The sequence below is a fragment of the Rutidosis leptorrhynchoides genome, chromosome 7 (genome assembly GCF_046630445.1).
Source record: "Rutidosis leptorrhynchoides isolate AG116_Rl617_1_P2 chromosome 7, CSIRO_AGI_Rlap_v1, whole genome shotgun sequence".
NCBI classification, from domain to species: domain Eukaryota; kingdom Viridiplantae; phylum Streptophyta; class Magnoliopsida; order Asterales; family Asteraceae; genus Rutidosis; species Rutidosis leptorrhynchoides.
The window spans coordinates 321,665,862-321,690,018 of NC_092339.1; the positions used below are offsets into that span (position 1 = coordinate 321,665,862).

Consider the following 24,157-nt stretch of genomic DNA (forward strand, 5'->3'; position numbering starts at 1 on the left):
CATGGCCCCTCAACAAACTAGTAGCAAGCCTTGTCTTCTTCTCGGGTGGGCACTCGCTAGTGCGAAAACAACCTTCAACACCGGAGATCCAAGCCGCACTTTTCATGGGGTCGGGATCCCCGTGAAAGTGAGGAGGTTTAGTCGCCAAAAAGTTCTTATAGCTAAACACCATCTCACCCCCATTTTGAGGTCTAGGAAACCTCCTTTCAACTTCTTCTCTCACGGCATCGGCCATTTGTTCTCGAATCAAATCAACTATGTGCTCCGAAACCGACTCTTCTAGTATTTGCTTAACTTTTCGAGAGAAAACTGAGACGTAGTTTTCTAGAGCGGCCTCTATTTTGGTAGTCATTTCATCTTCTTCCACATGTGAAGGACCACCGTCATTCGTCTCCGTTCCATTTCTCGTCGTCTTCATTCTAAAGATCGGAACGGATTAGACATCGTTAACAAAACTATACACATATACATTTACACACACATATATATATACATATCACCGTACGCACACCACACCTAGCTCAATGCTTGTCGCACGTCCTTGCTTGACTTGACTTGCAACCGTAATAGTGGTCGCGACTTACTATTACGCTCGCATGCCGTGCCATGCTCAAACATACCCCAACCATCTTGCTCGATGTTCAAAACAATAACGCGAGATTAGTAACATCATAACATTAGCATAGTTGGTTCACCTATTCACCAATGCACTAATCAAAACCCATATCACCCCGTAGTCCTACAAGTCCCGCATGTAAAATAACAACACAAAAGTCTAAGTCTAGGCGACTATCTCAAGTCACCTAAATCCCTTAGACTATGCTCTGATACCACTTGTAACAACCCAACCCGTTAACCAACCAAAAACACGAAATAAAAAAAATTTAAACATTTCTGCCCAGACTGGATGCGCGACGCGCAGCCCAGTCTGTGCGCGGCGCGCACACTCCCTATCAGCTCGCTGTCCAAAATTGTTCATTTTCGTTTAAAGATCTATCGCTTCCCGACATTTTTAGATGAAACGCTTTTCACATCATACTATAATATGTAAAACTAGCACGAATCAATAATAAAACGAGTTTTACAACGCGGGGCCCACATATGCCCAAAATACCCTTACGTACAAAAATACAAGTTTCGACCACAAAAGTTTAATTTCCAAACGTCACTTAGAGCATGGTGTTTGGGGTTAAACTACCCAAATCTTGGTCGAACTTCCAAAGGCTAAACCCCCGCGAGCCACTAATCCAAGCTAATACCTTTGCCCTTATCCAAGCCGGATCCTAAAAAGGTAAACAACGAGAAGGTAAGCTAACGCTTAGTGAATGCAATAATTATACATATACATATATAATATACCTACTTGCAAACACGTACACAAATACCTCATACACGCTAGCAATTTACATAGCATACCATCGCAAAGTATAACTCTATATTCTTCAAGACCACAAGCTAGCACAACAATAGCATATATAACTCGAATAATATAATATGCTACACTACAACACATAACCATGGTTAACCAATCGTACAAAGGAATGGTACTTCAAATTCCCCATCGGTGTTCATAACAACCGTTAGTGTACAACGAAATATATCACTAATCCCTGGGTGGTTTGGACAACGCATATCCATTCATAGTAACTGTTAGTGTACAACGACATATAGCACTAACTCTTGGGCGGTTTAGACAACGAATATCCGATCCCCCACAAATAAATACATTATATACATACACGTATAATTATTCCACTCACCTTATCGTCTTGGTGAGATTTCCAATAATACTTGAAACCTTCAACGCGAGTCACCTAATACAATCTAATGCCCAATTAATTTACATAACAAGTTGGACTATTCACCAACTAACCTCACTAGTGCATTTATGACCCAAATGGGTATTTATGACCTCCTTGCACTAGAATCACTCAATCAAGGTCCAAATCCCCAACTAATCACTAAAAGCTAGTGATTAAGGTTCTAAGACTCCCATAAACACATATCGAGGGTGTTTCATACCTAATTTATCCCGCTAGGTCAAACTTACCCATTTGACCTATTCCAAGTCAACCATGAGCCCTAGAGACACTTTTCACTAACAACACAAGTGAGCTAGTGATTAACTAATCATTTAAGACTCATTAACACCATTTAATACTTTGAAACCCCAGGTTAGTCATTTTTGAGTCCTCATGACTCAATCTTACCCAAAAATCCCCAAAATCACCAACAATGGGTTTTATGTTCTTACCCCAAAACCCTAACCCTTAAACAATTAAACTAAGGAAATCAAGATTATGACTAACCACCACAATCAAAACGTAGCTAGTGATGAGATGAACAACTTTATAACTCGAGCTAGGACCCGAAACTAACTTCTTTTTTCTTTGCTTGAGCTTTCTCACACTAGGAATCTCTCTCTCTAAAATTTAAGTGGAAGGGATGAGGTTGTTGAAAGTGGAGTAATGACACCCCAAGATCTGATCTATTGGCCTTAAATTCGTCCCCAAGTGAATTTACCAAAAAGCAATTCAAAATACCCATTTAATCAGAAACAGAAACTGCCAGCTGGAAAGCGTGCGCGGCGCGCACGATGGTCTGGAGCGTCTCTGATCACAGTTTAATTACCCACTGCTTCCCACACTTCATGTACCTTATTTACACTTCTGTACAATAAATATTAGGGTCTTGCAAAACATATAAATTACACATTTAATTTTTCATAAACTATGTTCAATAGTAAATTCAACAAACTGTGTCCCATCTTCGACAAAGATTACACAACTTGTTGATGTATTTTAATTATGTCATGTTATATTTATTTTTATTATATTACGTTTTTGTTTCCGTCGCATATTACAAGATATTATAACATTTTTTTCTAATATCCATTGAATATCCATTAACCTACTTAATCCGACGTATATGGATATAGATGGATGGCCTGAAATTAAATGGATATGAATATGGATGAACAAAAATTAAATGGACATAGCATTACCCGATCTATATTCAATCCATTGTCATCCGTAATGTAAAAGTTGTTTAAAACAATTCCTTCTCTTGTAAAAAAACAATTCGTGGTTCCACCAATGATTACTCGTGATCTATTGGGATTTGTTTGTGGTGTTTTAGTCTTTAGTGCTTGTGGTATGTCAATGATTACTCGTGATCTATTTGGATTTGTTTGTGGTGTTTTAGTCTTTAGTGCTTGTGGTATGTTTCTCCTTTGTTGTAATTTCTACCATTCGTGGCGTTTTAATATAATTTTGCCCTTGATAAAAAAAGTAGGTTCCAATAATATAGTTGACGATCAGTGGTCGTTTTAAGAATCGTAGTTACGAGTGTCACTAGTTAAAAGCTCAAAAAAATTATAATATCCGACGGTGACACTCAAAAAAATGTACATTATCTAATAATATCACTAGTTAAAAGCTCAAAAAAACATTTCACTGCATTGCGTATTTCACTACGTATTTCACTAGTAACCCGTGCTACCAATATAGGTCAGCCCGTGTTGACGGTACAAAAACCTGTGAGCCCGTAAATAATATACTCGACCTCGGGGTGTACATTTTATAACTCAAACATTCCCCGTTCGCGGCGTCGCCTGACAAAAAACTTAACCAACCGAATCACAAAGTATAGTTGCACAAGTCATTCATTAAATCACATCGAAAGAATGTGAACAAACCTATCTACCAATTATCTCTTTAAATGTATTACGAGTGGTACGTGTTCCTCATCTTTTCAAGAATCCCATTGCCTGGTAAACATTACCAACAGTCTTATCTGAAATCTCTGAAGCTTTGTTTGCACCCTCTGCTAAAACTTGGTCCAAATAACCTGAATCGGACATGATTTCCTCATACCGAGCCTGCAATTGATTGTGACAATTGTAATATAATTATTTTTTTAAGCAAGATAGCATGAAAAGGTTGAATCTTTTATGGAATATAGTGAATAGAAACCTGGATTGGATGAAGATGATCGATTAAAGCATCAGTAAGAACAACTTTAAAAGTACCCCAGTTCATATCCTGGCATTCTAGTGCAACTTCCTGCAATAAAAGTTAAAGAACGTATTTAATCCACGTATAGAATGTGAAAGTAAGATCATATTCCAACTTTCTTAATGATATTTACAATTTAACATTTTTCTTCAAAAAGTCGACTTTTAACCGACGTTGACTGACTTTGACCCGACCCTGAATAATCAAACATTTTTCTTCAAATCGGGACGGGCTAGTGACCAAACCGCCGCAACCGCAGTTTGCAACCAAGGTGTTGTGTAAAGAACTATTTACGAAGTTTAAGCATTTAGATACACTTTCACCTAATTGCAACTTGTTTGGCCAGTTACAGATAAAGTATAATCCAGCTTAACCCGTTTTGCTATAATTGGGTCAACTTAACCACGTCTAGAAGAAACACAAGAGTAAGAGTATCAAATTGTATGAAAGTTGAAAAGGTTACCTCCTTTGTCTTGTTTGTAATGATTTGATAAATGGAAAGAAGATTATTGCATTCAGGCCTATCAGCATTGTCAAACTCCATCCTACATTACCATCGAAGAGAAGTCATAAGAAAATAAAAAAGGACTAAAAAAGATATAAACTTTATGTAAAAAATCTTCAAGATTCGGAAACGAAAGAAAACACAAAAAGAAACATGTTTTATGGAAGACCGAGAACTCACCCGGAATACGAATCGGTTTTGCAACGCTTGATCTTGTTTGCAATTGCCTAAAACGAGGGAGACGGCTGATATCAGTCAATTACTCAATTTATCGAGTTCAGTTATAAAATTTCACACGATAGTATAACTGTAACAATAAAGTCTGACCACTCACGTCTTTTGAGTCGAGCAAATTAATACGGGATTGATCCGAAGGAGCAGACTTTGACATCTACAAAAAATAAATAAATAAATAAATAAACTTCAAAATTAAGAGAGCACAAGATAACACTAAATATTAACCAGAAAACGTATCAACTATATAATTAAGTGGCAGATAGTAGACATATATAACGTATCAACGATATATATGTGTAGCTCATTATGAAATACCTTAGAAAGGCCATCAGTAAGAGACATCACCCGAGCTCCAGTAGGAGGAATTAAGGCCTCCGGGACCTATAAAACGAAAATTTGCACCAAAGTTTGTTAAGGCCTTAAGGGTTGTAATTATAACCCAATTACTGTTATGAATGGGTCAAAGTGGGTTGCAATATATATCAAACAGAAAAAAAAAAAAAAAAAAAAAAAAGAAAAAAAAACATTAGCTAACAGAAGAACAAATCGAACAAGAAGAAAGTCGCCCATTGTATACATGTAATACATACTTGTGTAGTAATATCATTATTAGACTGTTTTGATAGTCATTAATAACAAACTAAATGCTTATTAAAAATAATAAACAGGCCAAAATCTGTGTGCTGATTAGCCAAACTTGACTTGTTACATGTCCAACTACACTAATTATAACCATTTTAACTAAAAATCAGTTAGCCTATCAGCCAAACAATTAAAATAGCTATGCAACTTTAAGATATAAACAGATATTAAGATCACGCATAGGATTCACCTTAAAAATTGAACCACCTCGTCTGCAAAAAGACAGAAAGCGTAATCAATAAGATCCTTAGTCAACTTTTCCAAAAAAATTGAAAAAATAAAAAATCGTTATTCCTTACCCTCCTAATTTCTTCCATTTCCTACCACCATATAAATAATTAACGCGCTCAGCCAGCTCTCGGGTCAACTCTAAATGCTGCTTCTGATCTTCACCAACTGGGACTAAATCAGACTGAAAACAAAACAATGTAGATTCAGAGAATAAATATCAGGGTCATCTCTAAATAATAAAATAGATAACTTTAAAAATTATCATTTGAAAAAGTAAATTTTGATAGAAATCTCAAATTCCAAAACGAATTAGAGAGTAAATTATGGAACAGCTGCTCGTCTATTACATTATATGATAATTTTGTATTTATAAAACATGTCAAACTGTCAATATAAAAGAAGAACAAATAGTACCTGGTACAAAAGTATATCCGAAGCCATCAACACTGGATAAGTCAAAAGTCCAACCCCAACATTTTCATCACCCTTTGCAATACAACAAAAGAATCATGATTAGTTTTGAAAAGAATTGAAAAAAATATAATTAATTGAAGCATAGTAAAATGCGACTATGCGAGTAATAGGCTAAGCCACTAAGCAAAACATTACATGTGAAAATTTCGACCCATTTACATGTGCACTAAAATAACTTTTCCTAAATACATCTAACACGACAATGTGACCCGGCCATATTTCCATCTTCTAGAAAAAATATTTTGTGCCTAAGATCAACTAGAAATGATCAACAACTAATTGTAAAGATTGAGCTGCATACAATAAAGACGCACCGCCTTTCGCGATTTCTCTTTGAACTGAATCATTTTGTTCAACCAACCGACTGGTGTAGCAGAACTCAGCAGCCACATTAATTCTACATGAGCACGAACATGGGATTGCACAAATACAGATGCCTGTCTGACACAACTGAAATTCAGTTAACGCATATACATATATATGACTTACATACTACAGCAAAACAGTACACAAAATTAAAATTTTAAAATATAAAAACTATACCTGGCAATGGCAATTGAGACCCATACTCTCAAATTTGGGTCAACTGGGTTTTGAGAAAAGTTACATATCAATGCAAAACTTAAAAAAAGGTCCAATGGGTTTCCCTCCAACATATTAGTCTTATACAAGATATAAAAGAACATGTCTAATGGGTATCAATTCTCAAAACTCAATAAATATAGATAAGTATAATGGGTCTTGACCCATGACCCATTTCAACCCAAAACCATTTTGACCCGTTACTCAGACCGACCCGTTTGCCAGGTATGATAATAACAAAGGAAAAACATAAAGACCTTTGAGGTGTCGACACCACAGGCCAAATAAAGTGCTGCAGTATCTCGAGTTGCTTTAGCCAGTTGTTGGGCATCATAGGGTAAAGTTATCTGTAATATTAACAAAACTTTGATGTAAAAATAAAAAAAGTTATAGAATTTAACAATAAATAGATTGCGAAACAGGAAAAACAGTGTGCATACTGCATGAAGATCCACAATAAAGAATAACGTCTCATACGTATCCTGAAAAATAAAAAAAAAATAAAAAATTAGCTAATTCTTCAAACCAAAAACAGATAAAATAAAGTTTTTAAAGAAAAAACGAGTACCTGCAGTGACACCCAATTTTTTATTGCGCCAAGATAATTCCCAAGGTGTATAGACCCCGTTGGTTGTACTCCAGACACGATTCTCTTCCTGTTTTTAGCAGTTTAGGTTAAATAATTGTGTAGTATGTAAGATTTAATAAGGAACAACGAAAAATATATATAAAAGATTAACTTATGAAGATTAAGTGTTACTTTATAGAGGTTGTGGAGTTATCCGAAACAGTAGGTTCGGGGGATGAAACACTGCAGTAGCATCGATGACTGCTAACACGACAAACAATTGGAAGGTGATTTTTATGAATCATTCGCAGTTTTTGTTGCAATTGAATCGAGTTGCCATTCGACCTGTTTTAAAGCAATAACTTAACTCAATAATAATAATAGAATTCAAATCGTAAACTATACATAGTAACAACTAAAACTCTAGTTGGCCTAAATATCACTCAACTTGCTAATTTAGAGGTAACATCTTGATATAAAAATATTAATCGGGTACTCAATTACTCAAATTAAACTTTTATGCCCAATTACTCGAACGAATATTAGACTTGATCTAATAAACAACAATAATTGTAAAATCTTTTAGACCAAAAAAGTTCATCATCATCATCATCTCTATCTATATAAAACGATACATTAAACAATAAACACTACGGAATATGAACATTATAACTACTCTATTCAGCTCATAATCAATTCAATAATCAAGATAACTTTTAAAAAACAAAACTTTGCATCTACCCTGAATTCATCTCACCCAAATTTATAGAAATTTATAGACATTGTTATTGTTATACACTATAATCAAGAACAATAATTCACTACACATAAAGAAAGTAAAACAAGAATGCACAATATCCACAAACCCAATAAATTTTTTAATTTCCAACTTGAAATTTAGTGTGTATCAATCTTTTTCAAACCAGCAGCACAAATGTAATATTATCTAATATCCCTCTTGCTAATTTGAATGTAGGTGTGTAAAGTGATATAAAAAATTAACAAATAATAAAGAGAGATTGAGTGAAATACATGAAACGTGGACAAACGCTTGAAATATTGAGGAAGTGGGAGAGAATTAAACGCCCCATATTTTGATTTCAAAGAGTTGCGTTGTGGGTTTTAGGATATGATGATGGAAGAGGGTTATGTTTGATCTTGTTCTGTTGGTAAACAATGGAACTGGTGTTTTGGGATTTTATCATTTATAACCCTAAACTTTGTTTACCTTTATCATTCTAGTCCGTAGTTATTTAAAAGCTTGGAGTTGGACCACTGAATGATTGAAACTTGTGATCCAAAAGAAATACTGTAAACATTTTACGAGGATACTTAGGAATACTATTTGCTAGGGTGTGAACGAGCTGATTCGAGTCGAATTTGAGCTTGACTAAGCTTGAGATCGATTCATTTATAATTCAAAGAGACATAGTTCAAGTTTGGATCATTTCGGCTCTAATAGATTACTTTGAGTTTGGCTCGTTTGATAGTATACAACTTGTTTACACATATTATAATAACCATATGAGGAAGGGGAAGTAAATTTTTTTTTTTTTTTTTCCTTTTTATTCTTTGAAATTTCTTTTTGCAAACATTAAGATCACGTGATGAACATTTAAAAAAGACACTTTGTGAATAATGTTATTATTTGTCGATAAAATGTCTGAACATATAACATATAATATTCATCGTGTTGAATGTTATTTTTCGAGCGTTTTTTTAGGGTTTTAGAAATTAAGGTTTAGAAATTAGCGTTTAAAATTAGGGTTCAGAAATTAAGGCTTAGAGTTTAAATTTAGGGTTTAGATTGAGTTTTTAGTACGAATGGTTTAGAGTTTAAGGTTTTGGGTTTAATCTCTAAACCCAAAACACTAAATCCTAAACCTTAATCTCTAAATCGGGCTAAATTTTGAAAAGAAAAAAAAAACAATTCATATAAGATGGAAAAAAATGCTCGAAGAATAACATTCATCCCGATGAATGTTATTTCTTCAAGCGTTTTCTGGTCAAAATAATAATATTTATCACAAAAATGTTTTTTTAAATGTTCATATGTTACCTAATCTTAATGTTTGTTAAAAAAAAATTAAAAAATGAAAAAATAAATAAATTTTACTTTCCCGTTGCACGGGTGTATAAAAAACTGTGAAAAGGTAATTTGCAGGTCATATTGGTATGTAAACAGCGATTGTAAAAAAATAGGAAAAATATAGGAATTATTTAAGAGCCCGTGGTGTTGACAAATTTTAAAAATTCTTTTGAGTTTAAAAGCCTGTGGTGTTGATAAATTTTAAAAGTTCTTTTGAGTTTAAGAGCCCGTGATGTTGACAAATTTTAAAAATTCTTTTGAGTTTAAGAACCCGTTGTGTTGACAAATTTTAAAAGTGGTTTTGGATGATGTTGGTAACTTAATGTCTACAATTTTTTCTCACCATTAATATCTTTTTAATTATACATAAATTATCTACTACGTAATATTTAGCGAAAATATGAGTACATTGAAACTTTGTCATGGAACGTAACGTTAGTAAAGTATAAGTTATATTATTTTAGATTTATTATATACAATTAATTTTTGAATAAAAGTGTAACCCGCAGGTTTAATTTTAGAAAAACTGTTAGTCATTTCAGCAAAATAATGGTACTCGGAGGAGTTTCATCTATAATTAATATGATAATAGTTATATGATAAATATTTTAAAGAATTAAATTATAAATTCAAATCACTCCCAGATTTATTACTAAAAAGAAATGCTCCGTTGGTAATGCATTGAAACTCTATGTCGAATACAACTTATTGCTTTTAGTTCGTAAAATTATTTCGAGTTGAACGGTGGTAGTGGTGGAACCTAACTCGCGGTAAACTGAAAGATAAATCCGTTAAAAAAATTTGATGGTTTTTATTAAATAGTGAATTTACCTTTTATACCCATAAAGTTATTTTTTATACTCCTGATAAATACAATTAGTATAGGAGTAATAATTGTAAATTTGAAAGAAACCATAAAAAATAAAAAGAAATGTCGAAATATTTCTAGTTAATCACAAAATGACAGAGTAGTTCAACCAATTATATGGGTTTAACCAATTAATAATTTTCTTACTACAGAGTAGTTCTTAATATGTAAGTCAAAATAATGTCATTCAAAATCATTAATTGGTTAAACTATAATTAGGTGGATAATCTTTATATTTACTCGAATAAAAAGTTTCCGTGTTTAGATTAGATTTGAATTTAACTCTATAATTAGATTGAGGTATAGATAATTCACATGCACAGCTTTCTTCAATAATTTAAGATAATTTATATTTTTTTTTTTTAAAGCAGCAGAATTATATTAAAGAAAAACTGTACAAAGCAGCAAGATACATCCAGGGGAGAGCTACTAGTACATAAAACCTATACATGTATAAATTCCTGTACAACTATACACTCAAATGAGGAATTAACAAAACAACTAAATACACGAATAGGGCGCAGTCAACCATTGTAACCAATCAATTTTCGCTTTTCTCGAACGACTCGATATCCATTCGTAGCTCCTAGATTGAATTTCATTAAGAATCGTCGGACCGCTCCACCATTTATTATTAAATAACTTTTGATTGCGATTCTTCCAAATATAGTACCCGGTCACCCATTCCGTTGCTTGCCAAGCTTTCGCGGTCCAACCCAAAAATTCATTCCCATTTTTCTCGCAGAAAAGGTCTTCGATACTCCAACTTTGGGAGTTTTGTATATCCCACCACTTTAAAACTTTTTCCCAAGTATCCCGTGCATGCTTGCAAAGACTAAGGAGTGATCCACTGATTCTAAATCATCGTCACAATTTGGACATCGAATTGTACCTAAATCCATACCCCTTTTGTCCAGTTCGGTCCGTACTGGTAGTCTTCGACGTTTAGCTCTCCACACAAAAATCCCAATTTTATTAGGAATTAGAGAGTTGCGCATTGTTTTTGGTTCAGAAACCGCTGTGTTTAATTAGCCATTATCGAACAGCTTATGTAAGGTTTTGGTAGAGAATAACCCCCGATTATTCAGGGACCATTTCCACCCATCAGATGTTCCTCTCGGCTGTTGCACTGTAGCTATTAACTCTAAGATTTCAGTTAGTTCCGAAGCCGTTCTTACTCGAATAATCTTGTTCCATTCCCAAGTATATACCCAACCCGATCCCGACCACTGAATTCGATCTTTTACAAATGCAGATTTGTTTGTTTCGAATGCATATAGCCTCCTGAACCTGTGCTTAAAATGAATATCCCCAACCCAAATGTCGTCCCAAAATCTAGTATTACCCCCGTCCCCAATGACCCTTGAGAAGCTTGTCTTGAAATCGATACCCATCTCAGAGAACTTAAGACCCGATTCTAAGATAATTTATATTAGGCTAAATGAATAAATAGAATAGAATACTTAATTAAAATAACTAATATATATACCCACAAGAAAAACTTTTTGATTTATATATATATATATATATATATATATATATATATATATATATATATATATATATATATATATATATATATATATATATATATATATGTATATATATAATATAGATATAATATATAGATACAAACATCCTAAAATAACTTTCAACCACAATTCACAAAAAACTTTTGGTTTATATATATATATATATATATATATATATATATATATATATATATATATATATATATATATATATATATATATATATATAATCAAGAGGAAAACACTTTTTGAGGGGAAGATAACATTTTTTCATATTTTTTTACAAACATTAAGATCACCTGAAAATATGAACATTGAAAAAAGACACTTTCTGATAAATGTTATTATTTTGACTAGAAAACACTCGAATAAATAACATTTATCGATAAATGTTATTCCTGATAACATTCATCGTGAATCATGATGCATGTTATTCTTAAAGCGTTTTTTAGGGTTTAACAATTTAGGTTTAGGGTTTAGTTTAAATTTTTAACACGAACGGTTTAGAGTTTATGATTTAGGGTTTAGAGTTTTAGGTTATACAAATGTATGCAGATTAAGACCATTTACATCGCAGCGTGATCGAACCGTGTTTGCCTTGATCCCGCCTCCATCGCGCCCCTGTGCGGCGTGATGGAGTGATTTTTTGCTCGACGCGATGACTCCATCACCGGAGAAGAAATCGCGAACATCGAATGGGAGTCTGACACGTGGATGTAACGGCTATATAGCCGTTTGAATAATCCGGGTTTTTTTTCCTTTATATATATATCTCACTGTTCCCATTTTAATTATTCACACAATTTTATCAATATATCACTTTGGTATATATCACTTTATATACCACTCTTCCATGTATTACGTGTACTAAATTGTTGTATTTTGAATTTTAATAAATCGTGTAATCTTGAATTTTAATAAATGGTGTGATTTTTATTTTCAATCTATTTTGTAATTTAAATCTTGGATTCGTTCAAAGATGCCCAACAGAGATTCTCTGCATAAAGATGTATAAAAGCAATATTGAGCAGAGATGCTCTGCATAAAGATGTATAAAGCAATATTGAGCAGAGATGCTCTGTTCAAAGCTGTTTCCACTATTACCTTTATTAAAGCTGTATTCAACATGTGATTTTAATTCATGACCATTGGATTCGTTCAGACAAGTGCTTCAATCCCCTATAAATACAACCCCTCAATTGTTAACAAATCACACCTCAAACACTTATCTCTTTACTAAATCTAAAATTTATAAGTTCAAAATGTCTCAGATGAATGTTATGCTTCAAGTTAACTATGGTGGAGAATTCGACCAAGAACTCAAGAATTACTCTACCGTCGATTCTGAACAGAGTGAGTATTGCACGAATGTCCGAAATTATCCGTTGTCTGAACTACTTGATTTTCTCAAAGAGGACATACCTCTTGCATTCTCACAAGTGTGGTTCTTCAAGGAACCGAATGTTCCAGCCAGTCTTCTTAAAGATGAAGAAGACTGGACCATGCTTGTGGGTCGAGCAGTGACCAGCAACGAAATCATCAAGTTGTATATCGAGTTCAGGGATGAGAGCGATGCCGTCCGGGCCACAGTACGACACGGATGGCAAATTCTATTCGTCCGATTCTCCTGATCTCAATGATTTCTAAATGTTTTGTTGTATTATCGTTGTTTAGTTTTATTATCGTTGTTATTGTGCTTAATCTTAAGTTTTAAAAAATTGTAACCGTGAATTTGTGATAATAAAAGTGCCGTTTAAAAAAAAAAATTTAGTGATTTATATTTGTAATAATAATAATAAATATAACAAATTTAATAATAATAATAATAATAATAATAATAATAATAATAATAATAATAAAAATGAAAAATTAAATTAAAATTAACTCATCACAACCATCACGCCCACCATTACAAACTCCGTCACGCCATCACACCATCACCTTTGCCAAATCAGCACTATACCCCACAAAAACACTTCATCACGCCCCCATCACCCGTCACCACCACTGTGAATGGTCTAATTGGGTTATACGTTACCCTTTTTGACAATGTCTACTGATCTAAGATATGTTACTCTATTATTGAGTTATCAACTTGAGAGCTTTTGTAAGAATTTCATGATCTACAAAATTATTAGGATGGTTTAAATCACAAAGCTTTTTTATATTTACTTGCCAAACATCCCAGCTAAATCCAAACGTGAGAATCACTTTTCATACGCAATCCAAACACACTTTTAATGCAAAATTATTGTGTTAACTAGACCATCCAAGATTCCCAGCCAACTCCAAATCTTCTAAAGCAAACCCATGTATATTGGGCCGAAATCAAAATACTTTAGGCCCAAATTTGTATATTATAAATAGGCGTCTCCTGGGAGCGCAAAATCAGAGTACACAGCTGACAGTTTTCGCAACGATTGAAATCATTCAGTTAAAAAATCATAAAAGGTAAATAACGATCCTCTAACTAATCGAGCTTATTTTTTCGACTTTTTTTCTGTAGCTACATCTTATTTTGGGTGATTAATTCTGCAAGTTCTTTAATGTTAATTCTGCAAGGTTTAGTGTTGTTGGTTCGTAATCAATTATACGTAAAACTGTAGAGTGATGGCATGAACTCGTTTTATGTTTTTGTAATCACTAAGCATATGTTATTATGAGATTCTATGAAGCATTAATTATTAATTATATTATGTTACCAGAAGCTGACGTTACATCTCTAATACTTCATACTAAAGTATATCTAATTTCGAATAGTGCCTTTTTTAAGCGATCTATAGTAAATAGTAAACCCTGTAAATTGTGCATAGATGCGTAGTTTATTAGTAGAAGTCAGATTTACGCTCTTTTTTTTTTTTTTTTTTTTTTTTTTTTTTTTCTGCAAATGCAGATACTAGATTTAAAGTGTAGTTTCTATGTATACATAAATTATTTTCGACTAATTTATTCCAAAATTAGGACGAACTATTTGTTTGTGTAGTAGGTTATGTGTATTCATGAAACCGTGTGTGTTGTTAAGTTAGTTTGTTACAAATTTGGAACAAATTTGGAACTTTAGGTAATCTTTTGCTGATGGAGAATGAAAACAAATGTTGGAAGCTTCGACGAGCCCAACACACCACTATAGAGGATCTAGACTATACTAGACTCACTACACCAACACTTTGACGTTGGTTAGCCTTTAATTTTATAAATCCTTAGTGCACAATGTACTTAGGCGACAGTGTCGACCATATATCTTTAGGCGGTATAACCGACCATGTATTACTTAGGCGGCAGAGCCGACCATATAATAAGAACAACAAAAGTGCACTAAGAACTTAAACACAAACTAAGGCTTGATCGGGAAACTTAACAAAAACACGTATATTAAATTACAATTACAATATTACTTACAAGCTTTATCTTCTCTACTTTCGCTAACTCACACTCTTCTTCTCTTCTTCACAACTCACTTCTTATTTCACTCTCACAACTTTCACATGAAATCTCCTCCCATATTTATACTACTCCATGGAACATTCTAGAACCTAGATATTTTCATGGATATATAAATATCTAGATATTTCTACAACCTACAAATATCTAGATTTTTCTTTCATATTCTAATATCTAGATATTTTCTTATACATATTAATATCTAGATATTTTACCCATATACATTTACTAATTCCATATTATTCTAAATTTGCATTGTATTTTAACACTCCCCCTCAATGCAAATTTTCTTCCAACGATGTCTTGCAGACCATTCCAAGTGCTTCTCTGAATTTTGTAAACTTCGGTTTACTTAGGCTCTTGGTGAATATATCTGCTACCTGTTCATCTGTCTTTGTTGGCACCATCTTGATCTCCCCTTCAAGGACCTTCTCGCGAACATAGTGATAGTGTACTTCTATATGTTTTGTTCTTGCGTGAAAGACTGGATTCTCTGCTAGACGTATAGCTGATAGGTTATCGCAGAAAAGCTCTACTTGATAGTCTGTTGATTGATGAAGATCTTCCATTAGTTGTTTCAACCATGTAATTTCTTGTGTTGCTGACGATGCCGATCGATATTCTGCTTCAGTGCTTGACAAGGATACTGTTGGTTGTCTCTTGCTGCACCATGATATTACTCCTGATCCAAGACTAAACATGTATCCAGTTGTTGACCGTCGTGTATCATAGTCTCCAGCGTAATCGGCGTCACAATATCCAGTCACGTGACATTCTTTTGTTTTCTTGTACAAAATGCCAAAGTTAATAGTGCCTTTAACATACCTTAAGATGCGTCGTACAACATCAAGGTGAGGCTTCTTCGGATTGCTCATGTATCGACTAACCACTCCAACTGCATAAGATATGTCTGGCCGGCTTAGTGTGAGATAAATAAGACTTCCGACCATCTTTCGATACATGGTAACATCTTGAAGACTTTTTCCTTCATCTGCTCGTAGTTTTGTATTCGGATCCATCGGAGTTGAGATAGGTTTGCAATTAAGCATTCCGTACTTTTGTAAAAGATCTCGCGCATATTTCTGTTGTCCCAGAAATAATCCTTCTCTTTTCTGCTCTATTTCGAGTCCAAGAAAATGTTTGAGTTCTCCAAGCTCCTTCATACGAAATCTGATAGACAGATTCTCTCTTGTTCTTTGGATCTCCTCATAGTGATCTCCCGTGATGATTAAGTCATCCACATATACTAGCACTATGGCTAGTTTTCCTTGATCTTGTTTCACAAATAAACTAGAATCTGAAGGAGCAACTGTGAAACCACTTTGTACCAAGAACTCATCAATTTTCCCGTACCAAGCTATTGGAGCCTGCTTCAAGCCATATAGTGCCTTCTTTAATTTGCAGACATGCTCAGGATGAATCTTGTTCTCAAAGCCTCTTAGTTGCTCCATATAAATGTCTTTGTCAAGTTCTCCATGTAAGAAAGCGTTCTTGACATCCATCTGCCACAGCTTCCAAGATTTGCTAGCGGCTAAAGCTAGTAGAGCTCGAATTGTTGTGATCTTCGCTACTGGACTAAACGTTTCTTCATAATCCAGCCCATATTGTTGAGAAAAACCTCTAGCAACAAGTCGAGCTTTATACCTTTCAATGGAGCCATCTGATCGAGTCTTCACCTTGTAAACCCATTTACAAGATATTGGTTTTACATCTTTTGGCTTTGGAACTAAACTCCATGTATGGTTTTCTTTTAGTGCATTAATTTCTTCTTCCATCGCTTTCTGCCATTCTCGACTTTGCGCTGCTTCTTCATAAGTAGAAGGCTCAATAGGTATTGATTCATCCATATGAGCAGCATTGGCATACCTTGGATTAGGTTGTCTCGGCCTTGTTGATCTCCTTAATTCTTGTGCATGCTCCTCGACTTTCTTTTGGCTTGGACGAACCTCCTCGGATATAGATTGATGTACACCAGTTTTCCATGGACTCTTTTCCTTAGAGTACGACCCATCTCCTTCTTTAGTTGGATCCAATACGTGCTCTTCACGTTCTTCTCTTTCTTCTGGGACTTCTTCTAATTCATGAGATTCTGGAAGCTCTATATTTTGAGGTGACCACCATGAAGAAGCTTCATCAAATACCACATTTCTTGAAGTATGGCACTTTCCAGTATTTGGATCACAACATCTCCATCCTTTTCTTGATTCATCATAACCGACAAAAATGCACCGAATTGCCTTCTTATCAAATTTGCTTCGGAGATGATCTGGCACGAAGACGTAGCATACACATCCAAAAACCTTGAGATGGTTGACGGTTGGCTTGATCTTCCATAATCTTTCATATGGTGAAATATATCCCAACTTTGTTTGTGGGAGTCTGTTAATCACGTATGAAGCCGTCCTCATACATTCGGCCCAAAATCTTCCTGGTACATTCTTACCATGAAGCATACTTCGACAGGTTTCAGCAAGATGACGATTCTTACGTTCTGCCACTCCATTCTGTTGTGGAGTATTAGGGCAAGTTAATTGCCTTCTGATCTTGTGCTTCTCAAGATAGATATTGAACTCGGTTGATAAATATTCTCCTCCATTATCTGTGCGTAAGCATCGAATCTTAGTATTGAGCTCACTTTCTACCTTGTTCTTGAACTCTTTAAACTTCAGAAAAGTCTCCGACTTCTCCTTCATGAAGTAAACCCACACATATCTTGAGAAGTCATCAATGAATGTCACCATATATTTCATACCTCCAAGTGATGTTTGTTTCACTGGGCCGAAGACATCTGAGTGTATTAGCTCTAGTGGTGTCTTGGACTGATGCGCTGACTCCTTGAATGGCAATTGGTGAGCTTTGCCAAATTGACATCTAGCACATATTGTATCTGTTCGGATATCAATTTGAGGAAGCCCATTTACTATGCGTTTCACCATCATCTCCTTTAACTTATTGTATCCCACATGCCCAAGACGTTCATGCCACAGATCAACCGTCTCATTCTTTCGAGTCTTATCCACATAAGCTGTTTCAGCAGATAATACATAGACCGACTCTATTCTTCTTCCTTGCATAATTGGATTGCCAACCACCTTCACTCTCTTGAATACGGACACATCTTCTGGTCCAAAGAGCACATAATTCCCTTCTGCTGTCAATTGTGGTACTGATAGTAAATTCTTCTTTAGGCCAGGGACAAGATACACCTTCTCGAGTTGGAGCTTATGAGAGTCGCCTTCATTTGGAATTATTGTCTTTCCAATGTGAGAAATAGACAACCTTGAATTGTCGGCTGTCAACACGACTCTCTTTCCTTTGTAATCCTCCATTTCTTGCAGCTTCGTCTCATCATTGGTCATATGATTTGAGCACCCAGAATCGATGATCCAATCATCTTTGTAGTTTATTTTTGACTTTAAGGTTGCTGCAAGAGCTTGATCATCCATGTCAGCTTCAACGGAGAGTCCTGCTTCTGCATCCCATGTTTCCTCATTAATGGTTGCTTTGAATGTGACCTCTTTCTTCTCATCTCTTGCGGCGGCCACATTTCCTTCAAAAGTTCGCCTTCTGGGGAATCTACAATCTCGAGCAAAATGACCCTTCTTGCCACAATTGAAGCATTCACCATTCTTTCTCTTATCATTTTCCCCGTATTGTTGGCGATGATCTCTTCTTCCTTGTTGAGCTCCCCCTGAAGCGTTGCCTTTTGATTTTGGGTGACCCTTCCACCCATATGTCTTACTTTCTTTCATCGCCTCTTGTCTTCGAGATGTTGCTTTCTTTTTATTGGTGAAGAGTGCATCTTCTCCGTCTTTTATGGTTACTTCATTCATCTGCTTGGCTAATGCCTCTTGATTAGCCAATAAATTCTCCAGCTCTATTAATGATGGTTGAGTAGGCCATCCTCTCACAGCGGCTATAAATCCATTATACTCGGATCTTAAGCCATGGATGATAATTCTCTTCATCCTTGCATCACTCACTTTCTCTTCAGGAGCAAGCTGAGATATCTCACGACAAATAGATTTCACCTTGGTAAAATATTGAGAAATAGATAGACTTCCTTGTGAGATGCCCGCAAGCTCATTTTTCAAGAGCTGGAGGCGTGCTTCATTCTTCTTTGAAAACAATTTTTCAAAAGTTTCCCAAGCTGCCTTTGGTGTTTTCTCGTCACGGATGTGCTCCAATAGATCCTCCTCGATTGTAGTCTTCAATATAAATAAAGCCTTCCCGGCCTTGATGTTCCATTTTCTCAAGGCTTCATTATTTTCTTTCGGTGAAGGCGTTGTGTCACTGCCAGCAACTATTTCCCATAAATCATGTCCTTGTAGGTAGGATTCTATGCAAGTCCGCCAATAACCATAGTTGTGGTTATTGAGACTCTTGATTCCACTGCTCGTACTTGCAAGATCTGCCATCATGACGTCCAACGTCCAATAAGCTTGGTCCCTGACCGATGAGCTTTCACAGTTCCTAACTGTGCTCCGACAAAATCTTCCTTAGAGCCTTGGTGAAAACAAGCCGATGTAAACGTCCAACGTTTACCGATTTCCTCCACTAGAAATGGTCCCGAACGACCCGCTCTGATACCAATTGTTGGAAGCTTCGACGAGCCCAACACACCACTATAGAGGATCTAGACTATACTAGACTCACTACACCAACACTTTGACGTTGGTTAGCCTTTAATTTTATAAATCCTTAGTGCACAATGTACTTAGGCGACAGTGTCGACCATATATCTTTAGGCGGTATAACCGACCATGTATTACTTAGGCGGCAGAGCCGACCATATAATAAGAACAACAAAAGTGCACTAAGAACTTAAACACAAACTAAGGCTTGATCGGGAAACTTAACAAAAACACTTATATTAAATTACAATTACAATATTACTTACAAGCTTTATCTTCTCTACTTTCGCTAACTCACACTCTTCTTCTCTTCTTCACAACTCACTTCTTATTTTACTCTCACAACTTTCACATGAAATCTCCTCCCATATTTATACTACTCCATGGAATATTCTAGAACCTAGATATTTCCATGGATATATAAATATCTAGATATTTCTACAACCTACAAATATCTAGATTTTTCTTTCATATTCTAATATCTAGATATTTTCTTATACATATTAATATCTAGATATTTTACCCATATACATTTACTAATTCCATATTATTCTAAATTTGCATTGTATTTTAACAACAAAAATACAATTTATTATTATTTAATTGGTATGAAGTATATATGGATTTGTTTTCAGTAATATAAGGATAAGGATAAGGATATGATAAGGATGGAAGCGACAATAGATGGCTGTTGTATATCAAAACAAGCTGTCCAACCCGAGACTCGTAATCTTGTTAAGAATAAAGTTGTGTTTGAGATCGGGGGGTATCCTGAGTTTAATGGAGTGCGTGATCCCATGGAAGCGATGATGTGGATCGATACTATGGAGACATTTTTTGATGCTATCGAATGTTTTGAAGAGGACAAGGTTGTCTATGCTGTCACTAAGTTGAGATCGGAGGCGTTGCGTTGGTGGAAATTGTTTAAAGTTACGAGTGGGCCCGAGACGATAAAAAAGATGACATGGAGTGAATTTAAGGAACTGTTCAAACAAGAGTTTCGTCCAATGTTGAAGGTGTTGATAATAGTTGGAGAGTTTATTGACATCCAAATGGGAAGTAGTGAAACAGAGGAAGAGTATACTTCTAGATATAACAAGTATTTGTGGTTTCTGAAGTGTCATGTTACACCTGAAGAGATTAAAACATGTTTGTTTGTTTGTTTGGGGATTAAGGGATGATATACGAGATCGCATCATTGCAGAAGACAGTTGCATCACTGAAGAAGACATGGTTTCTTTTGAACGGGCGGCTTACGCTGCATTGGTTACTGAAACTTGGCAGAATATGCTGTTGGAAGACAAGAAAGTAAATGAACCTGAATGTCGTTAATTGGCTCGAGGATGTCACTAAAAAGAAACTTTTCAATTTAGGTGAAAATATAGTATTAGTTAGTTACTTATCAGATGTGTTGGCCTTTGGCTTCTGTTTTTGTAGTAGTATGTAAGAAATCAGATGTTCTAGCTATAGTTATCTTCTCCCTAAAAGTAAATACAAGATGCAACTATGAGTGCCTTTTGTGAATTTGAGATGTTTCTGGGTAAATGGTCAAGATTTTCCTGAACAAATTATTTTTTCTCAGTTGCACGCTGTCTATCCGGCCAATCCGAGTATCCCTTGACCGTTTCTGATCTTTTTCGATCACATGCTTATTGTAACAACCATCACTTTTCCACTTCCAAATTAATGCCCATAAAGCTCTGTACTTATTATGGATGTAAAACTTACTCGAACAAAACGTTGACCGAATAGTAAATTTTTAGTCGACATTATCTGTTAAGTAAAGTTTGTACATTTCCAATTTATAAGTACTAAACTTTTAAGTAATTAATAAAATGTGATATTTATATAAACAATAAAACATTTGGGAACAATTAAAATTAAATAAAATTATGGACTAAAATAAAAAGAACCAATAATACTTATTACCTTATATAAATGTTATCTAATTAAATAAAATAAATGTTACATATCTAATAAAAAAAAAAATGATAATAATATATATAAAAATTCGGCCAAGTAAAAAAAAAAAAAAAAGGAAAAGAATTAAATCCTTAAACTTCTATCCTAATCTAACTCCAAACTAATCCTAATCTAAATCAAAAGAGTTAATCCTAATCCTAATCATAATTTGAGTTGTGTTCTAATACCAATTACTTACATTATATAAAGACAACTAGCTCACAAATGGCATCATAAAAAAAATCACACAATCCTTTTCTCTCTTTTTCTTTTGATCGGCAGTCTTATATCTCCAACACCACCACCCTAAACCGACCCCCATCACCATTAAAATGGCCACCACTCGCCACCCTCTACTGCTGTTTGCAGCCTCCCACCACCGCCACTTTGCTGTACTTTTTGGCAGCTACAACCGTCGCCACCACCACCATCTTTCTGCTGTTGTTTTGCAGCTGAAAGTCAGCCCCAAAACCACCATTACAGCAGTCTTATTGCTGCCCTTTTTGATCCGGAACAGGCTGCTTTAGTGCAGCTGCAGACCGCCACTTGCTGCGTGATTTTGCAGCCCAAACCCTCCTGTTTCTGCTGTGTTTTTCGACCACCAAACACCATATAAACCACCCAGTTTGCTGCTGTAAACCGTCACCCAAAACAGCCCTCGAAGTCGACTTTTGTTGCTGCATCTGTTGCTGTTCTGCGTGACCCAAAACAGTCCAAAAAGCCTACTCGTTGGTCGTTTCCTGCTGCTGTGATTCTGTTTCTGTGTCGGGTCCAATACGCCACCTTTATCTTGGTCTTAATCTTCTTAAGGTATATCTAATTATAACCTTGTATTAATCATTAATCATCTAGTTTTAAAAGAATATCCAAGTCATAATGACTCAAAGCTAACTGTTAGTGACGTCTACTTTCGTTAATTATATCGTAAAGTTTTGATGTTTAAATCAGCAATATGTATTTAAAGTAATTAATTGAAGGCTTATATCGTAACTTATATTCGCAGTAATGAACACAAGGTTTAGAATAGTTGTAAAACAATTAATTGATAGAATTAAGGAGATATCAATTGAAGGTACGTAAACTATATTTCTCTAACACTAAGATCATGATGTATAACTATAAATATCTTTCAAAATGACTTTATATAAGTATATACATGTTTTCATAATTTAAATCTAACAGTAACTAATTTTGCAATCAATTGTTAATTAATTTTTGAGAACTAAGAATATTTATAATATGAATAAGTATAATAAATATTTTTGTATAAAAAGGGCTAGTAGTTATTTAATTATTTCAGAACACATCCTTAAACTAAAGAGAACTAAGTTATAAAAAGATGAGGTTCATGAGATTAGATAAATTTACATTATCACCTATGGAGTATACATTTTAAAATATGTTACAACTAATTACCATTTAACTTGTTGAAATTAAATTAAACCAACTCTTTAGAATCAAGTCTTAGGCGCTTAATGTGAACAAAACATAGAGATGGTACATTAAATTACTTTTACATTTTAATCCATGTAGTATCAAATTTACAGGAAATAAAATTTTATGACTTTACTATTTACGTGTCAACCATTGAAATAAAAATTGAGTTGGTTGACAACTTTATGTTTAGTAAAGAGTAACGATAATAATAATACATGTGCATGCATGCAAGCATACGTATGTATATATGTATATATAAGAAGGTATATGTGTGGGTGTATATGTAAATATATACATGCACGTATATGTATGAGTATATATGTATGTATATGTACGTGTGTATGTATGTATGAATGTGCATTATGTAAGTTATATAAGTTAGTAAACATAATAATAAAAGTAATAAGTATATATATATGTAACATCTTACACTTATGTATATGTAACACCTACACCTAATATATATATATACCATATAGTTGTGAACACCTACATGTATTATAATAATAAAGAATGTATATATATGTATGTATCACATAGGTATAATTATATATGTAACATATAATGATAAGTTTACATAATAGTTGATTAATTAAATAATAATACTATTATTAGTATAACTTATACACTTATCTATATAGTAACACTTAAGTACACTAAGTATATTATCACTTATATAAATACAACTTTTCTCGAGAACGGTCACTGTTAATATAGTTTGCTATATTAATAAACAAACTTTATGTCTATTAGACATTAACTAATCAAACATAATATCTCTAGGTTGAGATCTCCGTGTTCAACACTCCGATCATATAACTTGCGTGGAATATCTATCTGCTACTAAGGTGAACTTCATAGCCCCACTTTTTAACTTTCTCTATTTACTTATTTTTGAACTTTTGGGGTGAGACACATGCTTGCTTTCAAACTGTTTTA

General features: G+C 34.4%; 1 protein-coding gene across 1 annotated transcript; it reads right to left on the reverse strand.

Annotated features, from left to right (window-relative positions):
- Positions 1 to 3,412: 3,412 nt before the first annotated feature.
- Positions 3,413 to 8,412, reverse strand: LOC139857102 (tryptophan--tRNA ligase, chloroplastic/mitochondrial). The gene is made up of 15 exons (XM_071845825.1): positions 8,288 to 8,412; positions 7,448 to 7,600; positions 7,256 to 7,343; positions 7,128 to 7,169; positions 6,945 to 7,034; positions 6,420 to 6,542; positions 6,046 to 6,117; positions 5,700 to 5,812; positions 5,591 to 5,612; positions 5,074 to 5,139; positions 4,856 to 4,912; positions 4,702 to 4,748; positions 4,480 to 4,561; positions 3,975 to 4,064; positions 3,413 to 3,880 (listed from the first exon to the last, which is right to left on the reverse strand). The coding sequence occupies exons 1-15, from the start codon at positions 8,344 to 8,346 to the stop codon at positions 3,746 to 3,748; spliced, it is 1,239 nt and encodes a 412-aa protein (XP_071701926.1). The 5' UTR covers positions 8,347 to 8,412; the 3' UTR covers positions 3,413 to 3,745.
- Between the last annotated feature and the right edge of the window lie 15,745 nt (positions 8,413 to 24,157).

Coding starts and splice junctions, on each gene's coding strand:
- LOC139857102 (XM_071845825.1), bottom strand. CDS start 8,346: ATGGGGCGTTTAATTCTCTCCCACTTCCTCAATATTTCAAGCGTTTGT. Junction 6,543..6,944: donor GTGGTGTCGACACCTCAAAG/GTCTTTATGTTT, acceptor TGTGTCAGACAG/GCATCTGTATTTGTGCAATC. Junction 4,913..5,073: donor TTACTGATGGCCTTTCTAAG/GTATTTCATAAT, acceptor TATTTTTTGTAG/ATGTCAAAGTCTGCTCCTTC.